Genomic DNA, 21,742 nt, shown 5'->3' with positions numbered 1-21,742 from the left:
ACGGCTATATTGTGAAACAGGCAAGAAGGGAACAACGTCAGACGGCGAAGAAACTCCAAACACATTTGAAAGGACTTCTAACACCACGGTGGCGCATGCATGGGGGTCATTTCTTTGTCCGGCGTTATCTTCCGTTGGTATCCGGACATCGGCAACAATGGTTGCCATAGTTTTTATTTGCTTTGTTTTAGGGTGCAAAAACAACTAAGGCCACACGCGCCCACGTCAGAACCGTAGAACACAAAGACTTTAAGCCTAATCGATGGAACGGAAGACAGCTAAAAACAGGGAGAAATGTCTATAAAATACGCCATACAGAAACGGTGGTCCTTCGGCACATTGCTAGGACGCATAAAATTGAAACGGAGACGATAGCCCGCGCGTCGTTTGCTAAAACAGAGAATAACTAGGACGGCAAACGTAAATGAGAACGTAAGTGGCTAAAGAAGGGGCATTTCGCCAGAGACATGGCAAACCCTTAAAAGTTGAGAGCGATGAGCACGAAGTGGTGGGGGAGCACCACTCAAACAGCGATGGCTAAAAAGACAGTGCCAAATACGCAACCTAGCTCAAATGATGATCTCACGACGAGAGAGACGAGAGGAGGTCGTCCAAGCCGCTGGATGGTGTTTAATTACCCGGAGTTTGTTCCCGTGAAGAGAGGTCCAGCGATGATGCCGAAGTGACACCACCGACTGACAGACGGCAACACAGATCATCGGAGGGAATGGAAGAACTAGCTGGCCGAGGTATGACGATTGCAGCCTTGGCAGCGGATCAGCGACCTCGATTCCTGTCTGACCGATGTGACTAGGAAGAACCTGCATGAACATCACAGTGGATCCATCAAGAGTGAGCAAGTGACAGCTTTCCAAAACCCGTTGCATTGAGGGGAGTAGGGTATACAGCGCACATAGGTTTTGAGCGGCACAGAGAGTCGTAGCAGATGGCGCTATTTAAAAGTCTGTGTTGCAGGTTGTACTACGTGGCCTGATACAGGGCGAAGAGCTCTCCTGTAAATATCCAACAGTGTTCTGGAAGGCCGAAGTGAACACGGCCCGTCGCAAGAGGCCAAGGTGGTACGGATTCACACCCATCTGGAGAGTGGCAGGTAGCGTGAAGCTAAGCTGCTGGGTCAATAGCCGGAAACGACCTTCAGAAGAGAACAGAGAAGAGAGGCGCGCCCCAAACTGGCGATAAAAGGATTCGCCTTAGTAGGGGGCATAGGATGGGTGGCCAGGCAGAGCAGACAAACAACTTGCATATCTGCTGAGGAGAAAGCCACGACATTATGATAGCGGGTAGTTCGGTAGCTTCTGAATTCAGACTCTCAACCAGGCTGGTGTAAAGGCGCCAGTGGCCCAGCGGAAGCCACGATGGACCACATACGTAAGACACGTGACAGTACCAAGAAAGTTTCCTATCGAGCAGCGGCCCTAGGAAATTCGTAGTTTCAAAGAACCGAAGACAGACCGACCCAAGATGTGAAGACTGTAGAATAAACCAATGTGCGGCCAGTAATTCATACGAACGGTTTTGTCAGTGGAGAAACGAAAGCCACTGTCGATGCTGCATGACTAAATACATTCGAGACATTGCTGAAGACGCCGCTCAATGAGCGAGATCCGTCGAGAACTGCCATAGGTAACAAAATCGTATTGATACTGGACCCAGAGATGCTCCGCGGGGGACAGCATGGAGTATTACGCTTAGGTCGGAACCATGAGGCACACAGTTTTCCTGGATAAAAAGTGGAAATTACACGCATCTTGGAAACTGTCTTTTTAAAATACCTGAAGGAAACGGTGCAGGCGGCCACAGAAGCCCCGCGCATACAGAGTACGGAGGATAGCAAAAATTCTAATTGTCTTAAGCACTATGGGACTTAACATTGAGGTCATCAGTCCCCTAGATTTATAACTACTTAAACCTAACTAACCTTAGGACATCCCATACATCCATGCCCGAAGCAGGATTCTAACTTGCGACCGTAGCAGCAGCGCGGTTCTGCACTTAAGCATCTAGAACCGCTCGGCCACAGCGGCCGGCAGAGGTTAGGAGACCACCAGGTGATTGGTTGGTTTGGGAAGAGGAGACCAGACAGCAATGTCATCGGTCTCCTCTGACTACGGAAGAAGTCGGCCGTGCCCTTTCAAAGGAACCATCTCGGCATTTGCCTGAAGCGATTTACGGAAATCACGGAAAACCTCAATCAGGATGGCCGGGCGTGAGATTGAACGTCGTCCTTCCGAATGCGAGTCCAGTGTGCTAACCACTGCGCCACCTCGCTCGGTGCATCAGGTGTTGTACGCTTTCTCCAACTCGAAAAATTGGGCCACAGTCTGGTATTTCCGCAGAAAACCATTCATGACATGGGTGTACAGAGTGACGAAATGGTCAACTGCAGAACGATGCCCTCTAAATCCATGTTGTGCAGTAGTTAGTAAATTTTGATATTCGAGCAACCATACCAGACAGGCGTGAATCGTATGTTCCATCACCTTGCAAACACAGCCGTTGAGAGACATGGGGCGATAACTAGAAGGAAGGTGTTTGTCCTTGCCGGGCTTGAGATGAGTATGACAGTGGCTTCACACCAGCATCTGGGAAACGTGCGCTCTGCCCAGATGCGATTGTACGTATGAACGAGGAAGTGCTTGTCTGGAACTGTAAGGTTCTGCAACATCTGAATGTGAACATCGTCTGGCCGTGGAACAGAGGATGAAGTGAGAGTATGCTGTAGCTCCCCCATATTAAAGGCGGCATTGTAGTACTCACAATTCTGAGAAGAGAAAGTTATCGCACGAACCTCCTCAAATCGTTTCCGATGGAGGATGGCAGGGTGATCGTGGAAGGATCTCGAAATCTCCGCAAAGTAGCGTCTCAAGGTGTTGGAGACAACAACAGGGTCCACTGTGACATCGTCGCTACTGTCAGGGTTGAAAATGGGGAATGGACCTCGGTCCCAGAGAGTCATCGGAGGCTGGGCCACATGTCGGAAGATAGAGTGGAACTGTTGCAAGAACTAGTAAAGGAAATCACGCCATTTTTTGCTATCCTGAAGTACGTGACGACACTGTGCACGCAACTGTTTGTAACGAATGCAGTTTGCCATCGTAGGACGACGATTAAAAACGCGGAGAGCACGTCTCCTTACGCGAATTACGTCGCAGCACATTGCAGTCCACAGAGGGAGAGGGACACGGCACGATAAAGAGGAAATGCGACGAATAGAGCGTTCTGCGGCGGTAAGGACAACGTTTGTAAGACATTCTACCTGGTCATCACAATAAAAGACAATGTTCATCGAAGGTCGCCAGGGAGAAGTAAGGCCTTAGAAAGCTGCCGTTTGGGTAGGATCCAGCGTACGGATAGCAGAAGGGAAATGGTCGCTATAGTACTTGTCAGAGAGAACGGACCACTTGAGACGCTGGGCAGTGCAAAAGGAGAGATCGAAATGGAAATAGGTGTGCGTGGAGACTGGAAGGAACGGGGGTACTCCCATGTTAAGGCAGATGAGGTTAATTTGATTGAGAAGGTCAGTGAAGAGGGCACCTCTCTGACAGGTTTTGGGAGAGCACCAAAGGGTGTGGTGCTCATTATAGTCACCAAGCAGGAGCAAGGGGTGAGGGAGTTGCCCAGTAAGCTGGAAGAACTCTTCCCTGTTGCCACCGAATGACGGAGAGAAGTATACGGTACAAAGGGAGGTGGTCAAATGAGGAAGGAAAATGCGGACTGGGACAGCTTGAAGCTGAGTAGTCAGGTAGATGGTTTGACTATGATCATCATCCCAGGTAAGCAACATGACTCCCTTGTGAAATGGAACACCGTCCTTGGGGTGGAAGTTCAAAGAAGACCGGAAGGAAGTGTGAGAGCTCAAAGCGGTCGCGAGAACGCAATTTTGTTTCCTGAAGGCAGAGAAGAAGTGGACGCTGCTATTCCATGCCCAGCCGTAAGTGCTCTATTTGATCAAAGACCACAAATGTTTTGCGAGTCATGATGAGAAAAGGAGAGGAGGGGAAAAATGAAGGGGGTGTCACCATGGCGGCTGCCGAGTGCCAGGCTTCAAAGACTCATGGCCACAGGGTGCAGAGGCTGGAGATTTCTGCTCCATGAGATCTACAGGGGCGTCTGCATTCTCCCTCTGTTGGTCTGCAGACTCAAGGCAAAAGACAGTTGGTGGCGCGCACCAGCGACACACAGGTCGGCCGGGTGAGGGTATCACATGGCGAAACCATTGAAGAGGATCTGAGTCGGCGAAGGATATGACCGTTTGCCTTTTTTTGATTTCTTGGAGCCTTTCCTGTTGGCAGAGGAAGACTCAGATGTTTGTTGGCTGGAGGACTGTAGGAAGTTCTTGCACAAGTATTCCTTTCCGGCCTGACGGTTGTGTGGCAGGTAACTTCACCCCATGAAGCTAAGGTTTGGTAACTTTTTGCACAGCTGGAGGAGGCGATGGGAATGCTAATGTGACAGTTGGCGATTTTACAACTGCGGTGGTGAATTCAGGGTCGAATGTGTGCATGGTCATGCCCTTCGTGGAGCGAGTTGTATCGAAAAAATTATTAAGCCAATAACTTGCGAACACGCTGATCTCCTGGACAGCTCACTCATCAAGGTACATGGGACAATCTCGAGATGAGGCGGCGTGGTTGTCATTGCAGTTGGTATAGCGGGGAGAAGGAGGTGGACAATCGCCATCGTGCGCATCCCTAGCACAGGTTACACAATTGACTGAGTGTCAACGGGACAATCTAGTGTGATTGTTACAATGGTACTGGTAGCAGCTTACGGGTTTGGAATGTACAGTCAGAGTGTGATAACCTGCTTTTATCTTTGAATGAAGAACCACTCTACCAAAACTGAAAATAGAGTGTGTATGGGCATTAAGGGTGCATCAGTCTTTCATCACCCGATGGACTGCAATGACACCCTGATTAGAGAAGTATGTTTGGATTAATGCATCTGTCAGACCATCGAGCGGCGTGGAGTATCACCATTGGAAGAGTTTAGCACTGAATGGGTTTCGACATTAACAGGATATCCGTGGAGGAGCGAAGCTGCAAGCAGTTGTGCTTGAGAATCAGAAGTAGTCTCCAAAAACGAAGTGCCATTGCATAACGAGAGCAGCATTTCGAAGTGGCGGCATTTGCATCAACACCTTTCTGAATAAATCTGATTTGCCATAACAAGAGACTGACAGTTTTCAGTACATGAAACCATGAGGAACCGTGGAGCAGCAGGCAGGGTCTGAGTCGTTAGCCTCGCTCCCTTTACGTGTAATAGACGTTGACTGTGAGAAAGGTGATTGGTTCACTGCGAGAAAATCCCTACGATTACCCGAGTCTCCGATGGCGCGCTCCTTCCAACTGGGGGCCACCCTGAGAAGGAGGCGTCCTGCCTCAGGTGATTGTTCACACCTCCCCAACACCTGACAGAGGGATCAATCAGCAATTTGGGAAGGTTGCAGCTCAATCAACCCTCCCTGGGCCTGGTTGTACCAGGTGTTATGTGCTATCCCTACCTGGCGACCAAGGGCTGGGAGTTATCCATTACCCAGTCACCTGTTACATGTCAGACTCGTCGGCCGACCTTCAGGAGCACACAGGGAGGAAAAAGAAAAAGAGGAGCCTCGAACACCAAAGCGGAAAGAAGATAGGAAAAAGTGAACGAAGAAAGAAAAAAGGAACGAAAAACAGTGGAGAGACTGTTCCGATGTCAGTCACTGAAAATTCAGAGCACATTCCCATGAACATCCCAGACATGTTTCCCGAGGGTAGGTGATAAAAAAGAATAGCTAGAGGATAGGCATGCAGAATAGAAGGCAAAAGATGCTGCAAAGTCTCGGGCCCCATGGTAGCCAAGCACGAACCTGTCTAACAGTGGCGACCCCCGTGTGTGTGTGTGTGTGTGTGTGTGTGTGTGTGTGTGTGTGTGTGTGTGTGTGTGTGTGTGTGTGTGTGTGGGGGGGGGGGGGGGCGGGGAGGGGAGGGCCGTTTGATGGTGCGAAGAGCGTAGGGGCTGGACCAATAATGAAGGGTGAAGACACTCTCTCTTCTCGGACGAGAGTAGATTCAGTCTGAGTAATGATTCTGTAGGTACCCTCATACGCAAGATCTGGTAACACAATGCACCCAGGAACATTGTCTAACAACGTTTTGGTCGTCCTGGAATTACTTAGGGGAACACACACACACACACACACACACACACACACACACACACACACACACACACACACACACTCTAACTGATCACGTAATTTTGACACTGTATTCCTCTCATAGTGTCCGTATTTTCAGGGGTGCATTCGGTGTGTGCGTATTTTCAGGGGTGCATTCGGTCCTGAATTCCTTTTTCTGGATGGGAATGCAGATGGAGCAACTCTCGGAACGAAATGGTATTCGATGAAGATACAAGACTGCCAACTCCGCGACTTAAATCCCATCGAGCACATGTGGTATGCATTGGAGGGAGGGTGAGGGGGGACGTATTGCAGTACGTCTGCGTGAAATAATTGCCATACAGCAGTTGTCAACCGCGCTGGAGGAGGAATGGAACGCCAGACCTGTGACCAGCATGGAAGTACGTTTGCAGAGCTTCTGACGTCAGTTGTCATCAGATATCATATTAAGAACAATAGCCCACCGTTTGTCATGTTCTCTTGACCATCATGAATTGCGTGACCCTCACTGTAATTATTTTCTTTTTATAGATGTGTGTGTGTTCATCGCACTGCATATTACTTTCAGTGATCTTCTGTACAACACTGTAGTAGTTTTTTCTAAGCGTGGTCCAAGTTTCATCGAGCTATGTTACTTGGCAGTGACTAGCGTAACTAACGAAACTTCCTGGCAGATTAAAACTGTGCATTACCCAGACTCGAACTCGCAGAAGAGCTTCTGTCAAGTTTGGAAAGTAGGAGGCGATCTATTGGCTGAATTGAAGTTGTGAGGACGGGTTGTATGTCGTGCTTGGGTAGATCAATCGGTAGAGCACTTGCCCGCGATAGGCAAAGGTCCCGAGTTCAAGTCTCAGTCCGGCAAACAGTTTTAATCTGCCAGGAAGTTTCATATCAGCGCACACCCGCTGCAGAGTGAGAACGTCATTATGTAAGTAGCTTTCGTCTGTTTTTCACTTCGCAACCCGCTGTACCGTAATGACAGGCTGTACTTTTAACTCCTTTGCAATTTCCTGTCTTATTCCATTCATGTACTGAACGAAGGAAACTGACTAAATGGCTCTATACGCGTGGACTTCCTAGAATGCAAGCGCTCAGAACTTACCGGACAGGTTTTCACGTAAACTACGTCGCCTTTCTTCCGAAGATTTCACTCAAGTTGTCCAGGCATCTCGGCTATAATGACGTTGTAACGAGACAAGCAGCTCATATCTGAATTCGCTCGCCCTCTGCTGTCACGCGTACCTGAAACGGACTCCCACCACTGAACTAATACTCTAGCACCGGTTACTCTAACCATTATTGCGTCTGACACAAACTGTCTAATTTAAAGCGCTGTTTATTATCAGCTAAACGAATCGATTTTAGACAGTTATGCGACATACTTCGTATGATTTTCCACACGGATCTCTATTAAGACTGAGGAAAAATGGAAACGGTTACGTATATGGCATTTGAAAAATTAGCCGACTGAAGGCGTTTTGTTTCAAGACGAACTGAAAAAATTATTAGTATACAGAATTTTATCATTACGCCCATTAATTTAACTTCATTTGTGTGTCAGTTATGAAAGTAAGGTAATTGTCTATAGATCTCTAGATGTCCGTAACACTTGTTCTCTGTTTCGTGTGCTTATGTCGTTTTTGGAACGCTTCTGCTTGTTAGCAACAGGAAGCAACTGCTTCTTTGCTGAAAGAGCTCTATGTACGTTACGTAGAGGAGTCTTGAAAGGAACTCACGGATAGTTTAATTTGAAGGGTTTTCTATTTAAGTTATGAAGGTTTCGAGTGTCTGGTCGTTTCAGGAATTTCATTAGAAGCGCAAGCAAATAGTATTATTCTGTTAACTGCTCTGCGCTGTACAACGTAATTCCTTTGTAGTGCCACGAACAAGTACAGGAAAATTTAATACTGCTTTTAGTTTTTTCGCTACGTAATAGCCGCTTGCCTCGTTAACCTTAAATTATCTAAGTTAAGCCATTAACTTTGGTTCACCGTATTACCGAATATCATCGCAATTAAGTTTGAATACTTTTCTTACAGGGAATTTAGTTAATACTACGTCCACACTAAATATTGTTGTCGGGAAAGAAATATTACTAAGGCAGAAACTAGAGTTTTAGGCATCACGTAGATTTTAAAACTATGTTGTGACGATCAGAAAATATCTGTGCGGTCCGACAGTCAGAATCGTACAAGCACTTCACTTTGACGTCACCGTGTCCACTGATTCAGACAGTTACTCGCTGAGAAAACGCTTATTATGACTTACATGGAGCGAAAATTTGAGGACGACCTCCGGTCAAGAAATATGTTGCACTGAACGTTAGGTCCCGAAGACCGTCAACATTGTGTTCTGTACTGTGATTGGAACACACGGATTTGGGTCATGACTGTATCACATCTGTCAAGAAAACCAAGAATGATGTATATTGCAGAGCTAAGCAGCTCTGGCGAATGTATTTTGGAGGTCGATGATTGGTTGTGATCTATTAAAGAACGCTATAGCTTTCATTCGCTTTCAGGCTTGCCAGTGGATAAACATATTTTAACACCTTTTTCCGTGGTACACAGCGCTGTGCTTCTTGGTAAGTATCGGCTCAGACTCAGCGAACGGTAAAAATGACTAACATTTCGCGGAAATTCATTGATATAGCACGCTGGAAAAATTCGAGAGTGGTAAATATTGCGCAGGGATATCTAATATGCGAATTTTAAAAGCTCATTCATATACAACTGCGACAACATATTTCCAGAAATTATTCTCATAATATGTGGTGACTCTTGTACAGAATAATTGTTGATCACGTGCTATTGACCAAACGTACACCACCTGAAAAAAAAAAAAAAAAAAAAAAAAAAAAAAAAAAAAAAAAAAAAAAAAAAAAAAAAATGAATATGAAGCTCCCAGACGAAATCGTTGGATGCCGGTGTACCTTCGTGGACGTTAGTAAACTGACTGCTGGTATTTTAAGTATTGAAGCAGCAATTTTCTAAGATAGGTAGAACTGTTATCAAAATTCATTACTGTTATTCGTGCTTGGTATTCTTACCAGTCCGAGTGAGGTATATAAGGTGGGTGGGGGGGGGGGGGGCAGGGGGGCGTGAAGATGGTCGGATGTTGAGAAATACTCTCGAGGACACGGAGATACCCTTAGTCGTGAATTATAATCATCATCATCATGATCATCATCATCATCATCATCATCATCATCATCATCATCATCATCTGAAAATTTGAAAGGCTCATTGAGCATCTCCTTTTGCCCAGTCAGTCGCATTGTATAATGTAAATACTGATTTGTGGGGTATTCAGATGTAACAGTGGGCCGGTACTGGGCGAAATGGGAGCATGTCAGTGGTCCGGTCGACCACCACCACTATCCACCGTAAGGGAGGACCGCCGTATTCTGCACCAAGCATATCTGTGCACGCCATCTGCTGTGGACATTCTGCAACATTCCACACCACAGATCCGAGACTAGAACCAGCCTAGACTACGCAATTACCGTCCTATGCGTAGGTTGTCGTTAACACACCTGTGTCTGGCGTGCTTCCGTGATCGGTAAGCAAAGGCTGCTGATGAAAAGTGCCACATTACGTTCAGAAATGAATCGATGGTCTACAATGCCCCGAGTGATGATCGAACGAGTGGGGGTGGGGGGGGGGGGCGGAAACTAGCCTCCGAACGAGTGGGGGGGGGGGCGGAAACTACCCTCCGAACGAGTGGGGGGGGGCGGAAACTAGCCTCCGAACGAGTGGGGGGGGGGCGGAAACTAGCCTCCGAACGAGTAGGGGGGGGGGGGGGCGGAAACTAGCCTCCGAACGAGTGGGGAAAGGGGGGGGGGCGGAAACTAGCCTCCGAACGAGTGGGGAAAGGGGGGGGCGGAAACTAGCCTCCGAACGAGTGGGGAAAGGGGGGGGCGGAAACTAGCCTCCGAACGAGTGGGGAAAGGGGGGGGCGGAAACTAGCCTCCGAACGAGTGGGGAAAGGGGGGGGGCGGAAACTAGCCTCCGAACGAGTGGGGAAAGGGGGGGGGGCGGAAACTAGCCTCCGAACGAGTGGGGAAAGGGGGGGGGGCGGAAACTAGCCTCCGAACGAGTGGGGAAAGGGGGGGGGGGCGGAAACTAGCCTCCGAACGAGTGGGGAAAGGGGGGGGGGGGCGGAAACTAGCCTCCGAACGAGTGGGGAAAGGGGGGGGGGCGGAAACTAGCCTCCGAACGAGTGGGGAAAGGGGGGGGGCGGAAACTAGCCTCCGAACGAGTGGGGAAAGGGGGGGGGGGCGGAAACTAGCCTCCGAACGAGTGGGGAAAGGGGGGGGGGGCGGAAACTAGCCTCCGAACGAGTGGGGAAAGGGGGGGGGGCGGAAACTAGCCTCCGAACGAGTGGGGAAAGGGGGGGGGGCGGAAACTAGCCTCCGAACGAGTGGGGAAAGGGGGGGGCGGAAACTAGCCTCCGAACGAGTGGGGAAAGGGGGGGGGGCGGAAACTAGCCTCCGAACGAGTGGGGAAAGGGGGGGGGGGCGGAAACTAGCCTCCGAACGAGTGGGGAAAGGGGGGGGGGGCGGAAACTAGCCTCCGAACGAGTGGGGAAAGGGGGGGGGCGGAAACTAGCCTCCGAACGAGTGGGGAAAGGGGGGGGGCGGAAACTAGCCTCCGAACGAGTGGGGAAAGGGGGGGGCGGAAACTAGCCTCCGAACGAGTGGGGAAAGGGGGGGGGCGGAAACTAGCCTCCGAACGAGTGGGGAAAGGGGGGGGGGGCGGAAACTAGCCTCCGAACGAGTGGGGAAAGGGGGGGGGCGGAAACTAGCCTCCGAACGAGTGGGGAAAGGGGGGGGGCGGAAAACTAGCCTCCGAACGAGTGGGGAAAGGGGGGGGGGGGGAAAACTAGCCTCCGAACGAGTGGGGGGGGGGGAAACTAGCCACCGAACGAGAGGGGGGGGGGGGGAAACTAGCCTCCGAACGAGTGGGGGGGGGGGAAACTAGCCTCCGAACGAGTGGGGGGTGGGAAACTAGCCTCCGAACGAGTGGGGGGTGGGAAACTAGCCTCCGAACGAGTGGGGGGTGGGAAACTAGCCTCCGAACGAGTGGGGGGTGGGAAACTAGCCTCCGAACGAGTGGGGGGTGGGAAACTAGCCTCCGAACGAGTGGGGGGTGGGAAACTAGCCTCCGAACGAGTGGGGGGTGGGAAACTAGCCTCCGAACGAGTGGGGGGTGGGAAACTAGCCTCCGAACGAGTGGGGGGTGGGAAACTAGCCTCCGAACGAGTGGGGGGTGGGAAACTAGCCTCCGAACGAGTGGGGGGTGGGAAACTAGCCTCCGAACGAGTGGGGGGTGGGAAACTAGCCTCCGAACGAGTGGGGGGTGGGAAACTAGCCTCCGAACGAGTGGGGGGTGGGAAACTAGCCTCCGAACGAGTGGGGGGTGGGAAACTAGCCTCCGAACGAGTGGGGGGTGGGAAACTAGCCTCCGAACGAGTGGGGGGTGGGAAACTAGCCTCCGAACGAGTGGGGGGTGGGAAACTAGCCTCCGAACGAGTGGGGGGTGGGAAACTAGCCTCCGAACGAGTGGGGGGTGGGAAACTAGCCTCCGAACGAGTGGGGGGTGGGAAACTAGCCTCCGAACGAGTGGGGGGTGGGAAACTAGCCTCCGAACGAGTGGGGGGTGGGAAACTAGCCTCCGAACGAGTGGGGGGTGGGAAACTAGCCTCCGAACGAGTGGGGGGTGGGAAACTAGCCTCCGAACGAGTGGGGGGTGGGAAACTAGCCTCCGAACGAGTGGGGGGTGGGAAACTAGCCTCCGAACGAGTGGGGGGTGGGAAACTAGCCTCCGAACGAGTGGGGGGTGGGAAACTAGCCTCCGAACGAGTGGGGGGTGGGAAACTAGCCTCCGAACGAGTGGGGGGTGGGAAACTAGCCTCCGAACGAGTGGGGGGTGGGAAACTAGCCTCCGAACGAGTGGGGGGTGGGAAACTAGCCTCCGAACGAGTGGGGGGTGGGAAACTAGCCTCCGAACGAGTGGGGGGTGGGAAACTAGCCTCCGAACGAGTGGGGGGTGGGAAACTAGCCTCCGAACGAGTGGGGGGTGGGAAACTAGCCTCCGAACGAGTGGGGGGTGGGAAACTAGCCTCCGAACGAGTGGGGGGTGGGAAACTAGCCTCCGAACGAGTGGGTGGGAAACTAGCCTCCGAATTAGTGGGAAACTAGCCTCCGAACGCGTGGGAAACTAGCCTCCGAACGAGTGGGAAACTAGCCTCCGAACTCCCTCAGATTTGGTGGTAAACGCTAGCCACTAGGCCACGAGCTGCGGACTTCCCATAGACCTCTCAACGACATGAGAAACAACTAATAAACAGACTTAAACTACATTATTACAAAGGAATTCGAGAGCTAGAACTGAACGCAAGCGTCAGAACATGCGGTACCTGTTTAGGAGAAATAGGAGGCACGTAGTATTACACCTCACTGTTGCAAACGGAGTTCCACCACGACACAGACCGATTTGAATACAGCGAACAGACACGCCTATGACCGGACAGACAGTTCGTAATTTTGTGAAAAAGAAAAAAGGGGCACGACGGAGATCTAAACACTGATTTCCCCCTTCGCAGTCCAACACCGTGGCCACACAACCACGACGTCATAGCTGTTAAAGGTTGCTCAGTGTTGCACGTGTTGAGCTTGGACCGTTCACTGTTCCTGTTTTGCTTCAGTTCAGTACACCTTCCTTGTTTCATGTTTGGTATGTGTTCATTTTTTGACGCGTTATCCACTGGGCATTCTTACCAGTAACTCACAGGGGTGCGATGGTGAATGTCCCTTGTAAGGCGGGTATGGCGGCGACTTGCGAAGTGGTACAATTCTCCCAGTGTTTTGGAGAGCCACACCAGTGTTACTCCTAGCGCTATGGTATGGGGAGCCACTGCGTATGACTTCCCATCACGGCTGGTAGTGTTTCAGAGAACTGACGACACTACGGTACGTCATGACCATCCTGCGTCCCTTTAGTGTTATCCACCAAAAGTCAAAATATGCCATTTTTCAACAGGACAATGCTCATCTAACTACGGCAAGTGTGTGTATTAACTGTTTACATGATGTTGAGGTACTCCTGAGGTCAGCAAGATCCTCACACTTGTCCCTGATGTTCTGTTAGGACGTCAACTCCATACTGATGCCGGTACTCAGCCTACTACAGACTATTTACGTTAACTGTGGGCCAGTAGCCTCAGCAGAGGGTACAGTGGCTTTATTACACTCTTCTCAATGAAAATCGTCCATTAAGCCACGCTAAAGGAGCTGCAAAGCCATGCTCATAAGCATGACATACCCAACACTTCTTGACGTTTCGTTTCCTCCTCCACTTCTGAGTGCTTCCCTTTTTTTGTCAGCCAGTACATAGAGGCATCAACAATTAATGTTCTAATGCAATACTGCTCCGAGTTCCAGGATGTCTTATTTTTCATTGCGCTCTGGAGTCTGTCGAAGGTGTATTCTCTAGATATTACTGTGTCCTCTTGAGATGCCATTGTAACTTCATTTTACTGTCTATCCCCTACTGACTGACAAACTGTGTTTTATGGTTTGGCAAAATTAGTGGAGTTGATGTTTACTATCCCATTAATGAGAATTGGTATGTACCTCAGAGGTCTGCCTTACCTGAAGACATAGGGCCCCACCTCCTTCACCAGGAGCTTCTCATCTTCGCCATCCATGTACGCCTGGAGATTGGTGTAGTTGAAGATCCGTATCCTCATGAGGGGATGCACCGGTGGATTCTGCCAGCTGTCAAAGGCTGTGGAGCCATTCCTCAAAATCAGCATCTGTTGGGACACACGAGGAAAGGTAACTAAAGTGATTATTACTAAACTTCTGTAGTATCACTTATTACTCTGATAACGTTTTACTGTCACATTTTTATATAAGGTGATTGTGAGTTTGCCATTAGCATAATTAACTCCAAAAAACCCTTTGGCAATATTGGGAGTCGTAGAGGTAAACCAGTACAAGCCTATTCTGCACTGTTACCAGACCACATAAATTTCAGGGGTGAAGGATACAGAGTTGCGAAGCCTCCACAAGGAGTCAATGTCCTCCTTGGTCAAAATCTTCCTGAGACAATGAGGCAGTTGTTCTCTACAATCGTGCCACTTGGTTTCATTACTTATTAGTTATCTGTCATAATATATTACTCAAGTAGCAAAATTAAGCCTTTCACTATTCAGACGCCCTCTTTGCATTCCATGCTGAGTGCAGCTTTGTTGAGCTTTGTGTACTGCCAGCAAATGCTGTTACCTGTGCTGAGAGACGCCGTTCTGGTTGCTGCGGATTACATACCATCCCATTTAAAGTAATTGATCACTGAAAATTTTTCATTTTTGCACGTCTTACTGTCCGATACCTTTGCTCGATAGAGGACAATTTCCTTTCGTTATTCGCCATAGCTACTGCTCTGTATCCAAGTAAGAAAGATGTACGAAATTTTGAAGAGCTTGCAGAGATAAACGCGCGTAGCATAAACTTTTTGTATCGTTGATTTTAGCTCATGCATTGCACTATATGAAATTTGAGGAAAACATCGAGATTTTATTTGAAATTTAGAGCAGAACGGTATCTCATATCGTTCTTGAGTTACTGACTTTTATGTAAGACAAATGGTCATACATGATGTGCCCATTTCCATCCTTGCATATTGGTAATTAAGTGGTCATATATGGTTCAAGATACCGAAACGAAGTTTTTGCAAATGATGGTATAGTTGGTTGGTTGGTTGTTTGAGGTTAAAGGGACCAAACAGCAAGGTCATCAGTCCCTTGTTTCAAATAGACTCCATTCTGCTAACGGGACATCTCAGTATAGTCAGAAAAATAAAACGGATAAAGGGGAAACGTAAAAGGGCAGTCACGTTGTCATTAGTAAAAACAAATGAGGGAAGTTGGCAAGAGAACGAACCCAACACTATGCTGAAACAGCATAGGCAAGACCACCTGTGACTTAAAAGGTACAACTGCTATAATGCAGAAAGTACGTATGGGAATAGAAAAACTAACCAAGCCTTAAAAAGAACGGGTAAAAACAGAGTAAAAGGGAAAGAGAAGAGGATTCCGGTCAGGGAGGTGAATCGGGAATCTCTGAACACTGCCTACAGTGGGAGACACCCAAACACTCACCGCCCTGCCCCAACACCAGAGGGAGATTAAAAACTTTAAAACTGAGAATAAAAACCACTCTCCCGGAGGAAACCTAGAACCAGAGAGACCATCCGGGAATCGTCAGCCAACATCAAAGGTAAAGTGTGGGGGAGTCTGTACTTAGCACGCAGAGCCAAAAGAAGGGGGCATTCAACCAAAATGTGGGCCACTGACTGGAAGGCTCCACAACCACATAGCGGGGGTGGCTCATCACGCAAAAGGAAACCATGGGTCAGCCTGGTATGGCCAATGCGGAGACGACACAGTGTGGTCGAGTCCTTGCGGGAGAGGCTAAAGGAAGAACGCCATGGGCCTGTATTCACCTTAATGGCACGAAGTTTATTAGACAGCGGAGTAGCCTCCCAAGAATTGGCCCATGACTGTGCAAAGTGGGATTTGATGTGAAGCCGTAAATCCGCTGCAGGAGGGGTTACAGAAAACGGGGGGTAAGTAACTGCTCCCCCAGCCAAACGATCAGCGAGCTCATTACCCGGGATACCCACATGGCCCGGGACCCATAGGAAGTCAATGGAACAAGCAGCACGGTGAAGATCAGCGAGATGGTCATGGATGGCAGAGACCAAGGGATGGCGCGAAAAACACCGGTCAATAGCAAGAAGGCCACTCATCGAGTCCGTACATAACAAAACGCGGTTGTGTTGGGATTGTTTAATAAAGGTAAGGGCCCGGGAAATTGCCATCAATTCCGCAGTAAACACCCCACATGAGGGTGGCAGTAGATGATTTTCCGTTCCAACAAAGGACGTGAAGGCATACCCAACATGATCAGCAGATTTAGAGCCATCAGTGTAAAAAACAACAGCATCCCGAAACTCCCATAAAATTTGGCGGAAAAAGGAACGGAACACCACCGGGGGGATGGAATCTTTCGGACCGCGGCGGAGATCCATCCGAATTCGAGGCCGAGGAACTAACCAAGGAGGGGTGGAGGGGAGGGAGCGAGGAAGACAGGACAAAGAAGGAAGCCGAAAATCACGGGTAAGAGACGCAAGGCGCAGCCCAACCGGTAAACCCGCCCGAGGGCGGGAGTCAGGCGGGCGACGTCCATGGTCTGGGAATAGGATAGAATAGGAAGGATGAGCGGGAGAAGAACGGATAGTAAGGGCATAAGACACCAGAAGCTGGGACCGCCGAACAGAAAGGGGGGGGATCCCAGCTTCAACCAGGAGACTATCAACAGGGCTAGTAGGGAAGGCACCGGTGGCCAAACGGATACCACGATGGTGGACTGGATCCAGCACGTGCAGCGTGGAAGGAGCAGCTGAACCATAAACTTGACAACCATAGTCCAAACGTGACAGAACTAGAGCACGATAAAGACGGAGGAGGAGGGAACGGTCCGCACCCCAGGAGGAGTGGGCAAGGAAGCGAAGGACATTGAGTTTACGGAAACATCCTACCTTCAGGAGTCTGATATGGGGCAGCCAAGTGAGCTTGTTGTCGAAAAGAAGACCTAGGAAACGAAACTGTGGAACCACAGGCAATCTTTGTGCAGCGAGATAGAGCTCTGGATCAGGGTGGACCGTAGTACGGCGACAGAAGTGGACCACCCGCGATTTTAAAGGAGAGAATTGAAACCCGTGGGAGAGGGTCCATGCAGAGGCACGCCGTATAGCCACCTGGAGCTGCCGTTCTGCAGATGGCATCGAGGAGGAACTAACCCAAATGCAGAAATCATCCACATACAGGGCAGGGGCGACCAAGGGACCGACAGAGGCCACAAGTCCATCGATAGCAATGAGGAAAAGAAGGACACTCAAGACAGAACCCTGTGGGATGCCCGTCTCCTGGGTCCATGGAGAACTAAAAGCAGTACCAACTCGAACTCTGAATGACCGATGGATCAGGAACTGGCGGATAAAAATCGGGAGTGGGCCCCGAAGACCCCACTGATGAAGGGTTAGTAAGATGTGATGGCGCCAGGCCGTGTCATAGGCCTTGCGAAGGTCAAAAAACACTGCAACCAAATGGCGGCGCTGGGAAAAAGCCTGCCGAACTGCGGATTCCAAGCGAAGCAAATGATCGATTGGAGATCGTCCCTCTCGAAAGCCACACTGGTAAGGGGACAATAGATCCCGAGATTCGAGGACCCAAGTGAGCCGACGGGCTACCAGCCGTTCAAGTAACTTACAACCAACATTGGTCAAACTAATTGGCCGATAGCTGTCAACAGATAGGGGGTTCTGACCAGGCTTAAGGACAGGAACCACAATGCTATCCCTCCACTGAGAAGGGAAGTCACCCTGGAGCCAGATACGGTTAAACACCCGAAGAAGATGGTGCCGTTGTGGAGCACTGAGATGTTGAAGCAGCTGGTTATGAATGGAATCTGGGCCAGGAGCTGTATCATGAGAAGCAGATAGAGCAGAAAGAAATTCCCATTCAGTGAAAGGTTCGTTGTAAGATTCTGACTCACAAGTGGTGAAACATAAGGTGACAGCTTCAGCCTGCTGTTTTTGATGAAGGAAAGCAGCTGGATAGGAGGCCGACGCTGATGCCACTGCAAAATGGGTTGCAAGATGTTCTGCGAGAACTAATGGGTCCGTACAAATGCCATCTGGGAGGTGAAGGCCTGGGAGGGTGGACTGCCGATGGCAACCTTGGAGAGAGCGAAGTGTAGCCCATACCCGTGACAGAGGGACAGTGGAACCAAGGGAAGAAACGAATCGTTCCCAACATATCCGCTTGCTCTGTTTGATTAAATAACGGGCTTTAGCGCGAAGGCGCTTAAAGGTAGAAAGGCTGGCTACAGATGGGTGCCTCTTAAACTGTTGCAAAGCTCGACGGCGATCACGGATGGCAATGGCAATGGCCGTACTCCACCACGGGACTTGCCGACGACGAAATTGTCCAGATGAGCGCGGGACAGCAAGGTTAGCAGCGCGAACAATCGCGTCAGACACGTCACGTAGGACGTCATCAATACAACCCGACAAAGAGGGAGAAAACTCGACCTGTGCAGTATATAGAGGCCAATCGGCGCGGTGGAAAGACCAACGAGGTAACCTCTCCATCGGGGAGCGGGAAGGGAGCGTGATAATCAACGGGAAATGGTCACTATCACAAAGGTCGTCGTGTGGCGACCAGTGTAATGAAGGGAGGAGAGAGGGAGAAGAAAGAGAAAGATCAATGGCAGAAAAAGTACCATGACCAGCACTGAAATGAGTAGGGGAGCCATCATTAAGAAGGCACAGGTCGTGGTCTGCAATAAATTGGTCGATAAGAAGACCTCGTCTAGATGGAAAGGCACTGCCCCACAAAGGATGATGAGCATTAAAATCCCCAAGGAGGAGGAAGGGAGGAGGAAGTTGCTGAAGAAGGGTGGTTAAGGCAGCAGGTGTAAGAGTCCTGTCAGGAGGGAGATAAAGATTGCATACTGTGACTGCAGAGTCTAAGTGGACCCTAACAGCAACTGCTTCCAATGTAGTTTGGAGAGGAATCCACGTGCTAGCAATGTCTGTACGGACCAACGTACAAACGCCACCAGAAGCCCGCAAGGGTCCGACCCGATTTCGACAGAAAACATGGAACCCACGGAGGGTCGGTGAGTGAGCATCAGTAAAATGAGATTCCTGGAGAACCACACAAGCTGCAGAGTAGGACGAAAGAAGGGATTTCAATTCCGGAAGGTGACGATAGTAGCCATTACAATTCCATTGGAGAACCACAGAACGATGGTTTAAATGAGGGCTGAACACGCTAAATCCAGTCATACCGCCGGGTCCCCACCCGTCACCGACAAGGAGGGGGCGACATCCATAAACGACAGGTCAGAATCCGGTTGTGAAGCCGGAGAAGGGACCTCCGGTGACACCAGAGGCTCTTTGTCCCGGGACTTATGTTTCTTCTTCTTTTCAGGCTGAGATCGAGGAGGGCTGTGTGGCATAATGGAGCCAGCTGCAGCAAGATCAGGAACAGAAAGAGACCGGGCGACCTGGGGGCCGATAGACCGCGGCTCTCGCGGTCGCCGCGCTGCAGCAGACCTTTGACCTGGAAGGTGCCGGGAAGGGGCATCCCGGGAGAGGCGCCCTTGACCGGCAGACGCCGAAGGAGTGGGACACTTCTCCGGCTGGGGAGGGGGAGCGGCGCCCAGAGGAGAAGGTGTGGGAGCCGCAGGGGAGGGGGGAAGGAGAGGGGTCCGGGACGGGGGTAAGGAAGGGGGAGGAAGGGATGAAGATGTAACCAAGGCGTAACTAGATGTCATGGACACAGGGTGCAATCGTGCATATTTCTTACGGGCCTCTGTGTAGCTTAAACGATCAAGAGACTTATACTCCTGTATCTTTTTTTCTTTCTTATAGACTGGGCAATCTGCTGAACGTGGAGAATGACTACCATGACAATTTACACATACAGGAGGGGGAACACAGGGACTCCCCTCATGGAGTGGACGTCCACAGTCACCACAGAGAGGGTCCTGGGTACAGCGAGAAGACATGTGGCCAAAACGCAAGCACTTAAAACACCGCATAGGAGGTGGGATGTACGGCTTCACATCACAGCGATAGACCATAATCTTAACTTTCTCAGGAAGGGTATCCCCTTCAAAGGCCAGGATAAAGGCACCAGTATCAATACGATTATCTTTAGGACCCTTCTGAACACGCCGAACAAAGTGAACACCCCGCCGTCCGAGATTGTCCCGAAGTTCCTCATCAGTTTGAAGGATGAGGTCTCTGTGAAAAATCACACCTTGTACCATATTTAGAGACTGGTGAGGGGTAATGGACACGGGAATTGTGCCAAGATGGGTACAGGCACGAAGGGCCACAGATTGGGCAGCCGAAGCAGTTTTTATCAGTAATGAACCCGACCGCATCTTGCTCAGGGAGTCCACTTCGCCGAACTTGTCTTCAATGTGTTCCACAAAGAATAAAGGTTTGACACTGGTGAAAGTATCTCCATCAGTCCTGGTGCAAACTAGATAACGGGGGAAAGGTTTTGCCCCTAGACGACGGGCCTGACCCTCCTCCCAGGGGGTAGCCACGGAAGGGAAGGCCGAAGGGGCAAGAGAAGCAGCACTTGAGGAATCAGTACCACGCAGAGAGACGGCCGCAGAAGAGCGGCCAGAGGTTTGGACCCTTATGCGTTTCATCTGCATAGCGTCCGCCCTGATACCACCCACTCCGATCAGGGGCTCTCCTCACGGGCGCCACCCAGCCACAGCAAGGGCCGTCTGGCACGGCGGCCATTGCCGGGAGTTCCGATGCTCCAGGATGACGAGCAACCACTCCAAGGCATGCATGAGGAGGTCACAGCTCAGGTATCAGAAGTGTGATCCCTGTGTGTTCAGGGGGCTCAACCAAAAGGGTACATAGCGACCCCACCACACGGGCTGGCTACCGTGCTGGCTATGCACCCTAGCATCAGACAACGACGTAGAAGAAAAGGTGGAATATACTAGGAGGGCACACGTCGGAGACACTAGGTAAGGTGCTCTTCCCCAAATGGCTCACACTACGGAAGAGAAATTTTGGAATGGAGGTCAAACCCCAGAGGGGGACCAAGGAATGCCAAAAGGAGGAGATGATTACGCAACAAAGCCAGAGTGTAAAACCAACAGAACCAGGAGGATAGCGGGGGCCAACATAAGCAAGGACACCAATAGAGGGAGAGGAGAGGGCGAGGGGAAAGGGGTATGGAGGGGAAAGGAGGGGAAGGGAAAGGAAATGCAGCCCGGGAGAGAAAGAAGGCTGCAATGGCTCGGGGCCCCGTGCTCGCCACGCACGTATCCACAAAAGAGTTGTGGACCCCCTGGGGGAAAATGATGGTATAAAAGAAGGCACATACATTGTATGATAAATGTTCTGAACATGCTTTTTTCACCGATATGTGGAAGTAATTCGTCCACAGCAGTGAAGGGTCGGTAGCTCATGACACATACCGATGCCATTGGCACCACAGGATAACCCGAGCAGCACGTGTATCACATCGACAGCACCTGGAGGGTGGCGGTCTGTTGTGTATGCATGCCCAGAGCAGTGACAGGTTTGGTGGCCTTATTATTAATAACTTGTCACTTATCTTTATTAACGACCTACAACCATTATGTAATACCCTATTATAACTATTTGTTATCCAAAAATAATGATTTTTCCCTATCAATCCAACCATCAGACTGACTCCCTATTTGTGTTCTTATTTATTTACACACAACACACACACATAACATAGACATCCTTTTATGCCATTTCGTTTCTTGCCATTAGTAGTGAAGTATTGTGTCCAATGACGTCTCTGCAAGAACTCCATCATTTAACAGACTTCCTCTATCGCTATCTGCGATTCCAGGGACATTTAGTAAAATGTTGCTGTTTTTTCAAGGAAAAAATACCCACTTCTCGAGACGGT

General features: G+C 50.2%; 1 protein-coding gene across 2 annotated transcripts in view; it reads right to left on the bottom strand.

Moving 5' to 3' along the window:
* Window positions 1-21,742, bottom strand: part of LOC124544850 (lysosome membrane protein 2-like) — a 394,896-nt gene that overhangs the window by 177,863 nt on the left and 195,291 nt on the right. For both annotated transcript variants that reach the window (XM_047123563.1, XM_047123562.1), the window contains exon 4: window positions 13,839-14,002. In XM_047123563.1, the coding sequence (XP_046979519.1) occupies window positions 13,839-14,002 (164 nt within the window). The remainder of the gene's footprint in view (window positions 1-13,838; window positions 14,003-21,742) is intronic.

Source organism: Schistocerca americana, chromosome 8, assembly GCF_021461395.2.
Source record: "Schistocerca americana isolate TAMUIC-IGC-003095 chromosome 8, iqSchAmer2.1, whole genome shotgun sequence".
NCBI lineage: Eukaryota > Metazoa > Arthropoda > Insecta > Orthoptera > Acrididae > Schistocerca > Schistocerca americana.
This window is presented reverse-complemented; position numbering and strand designations above follow the sequence as displayed.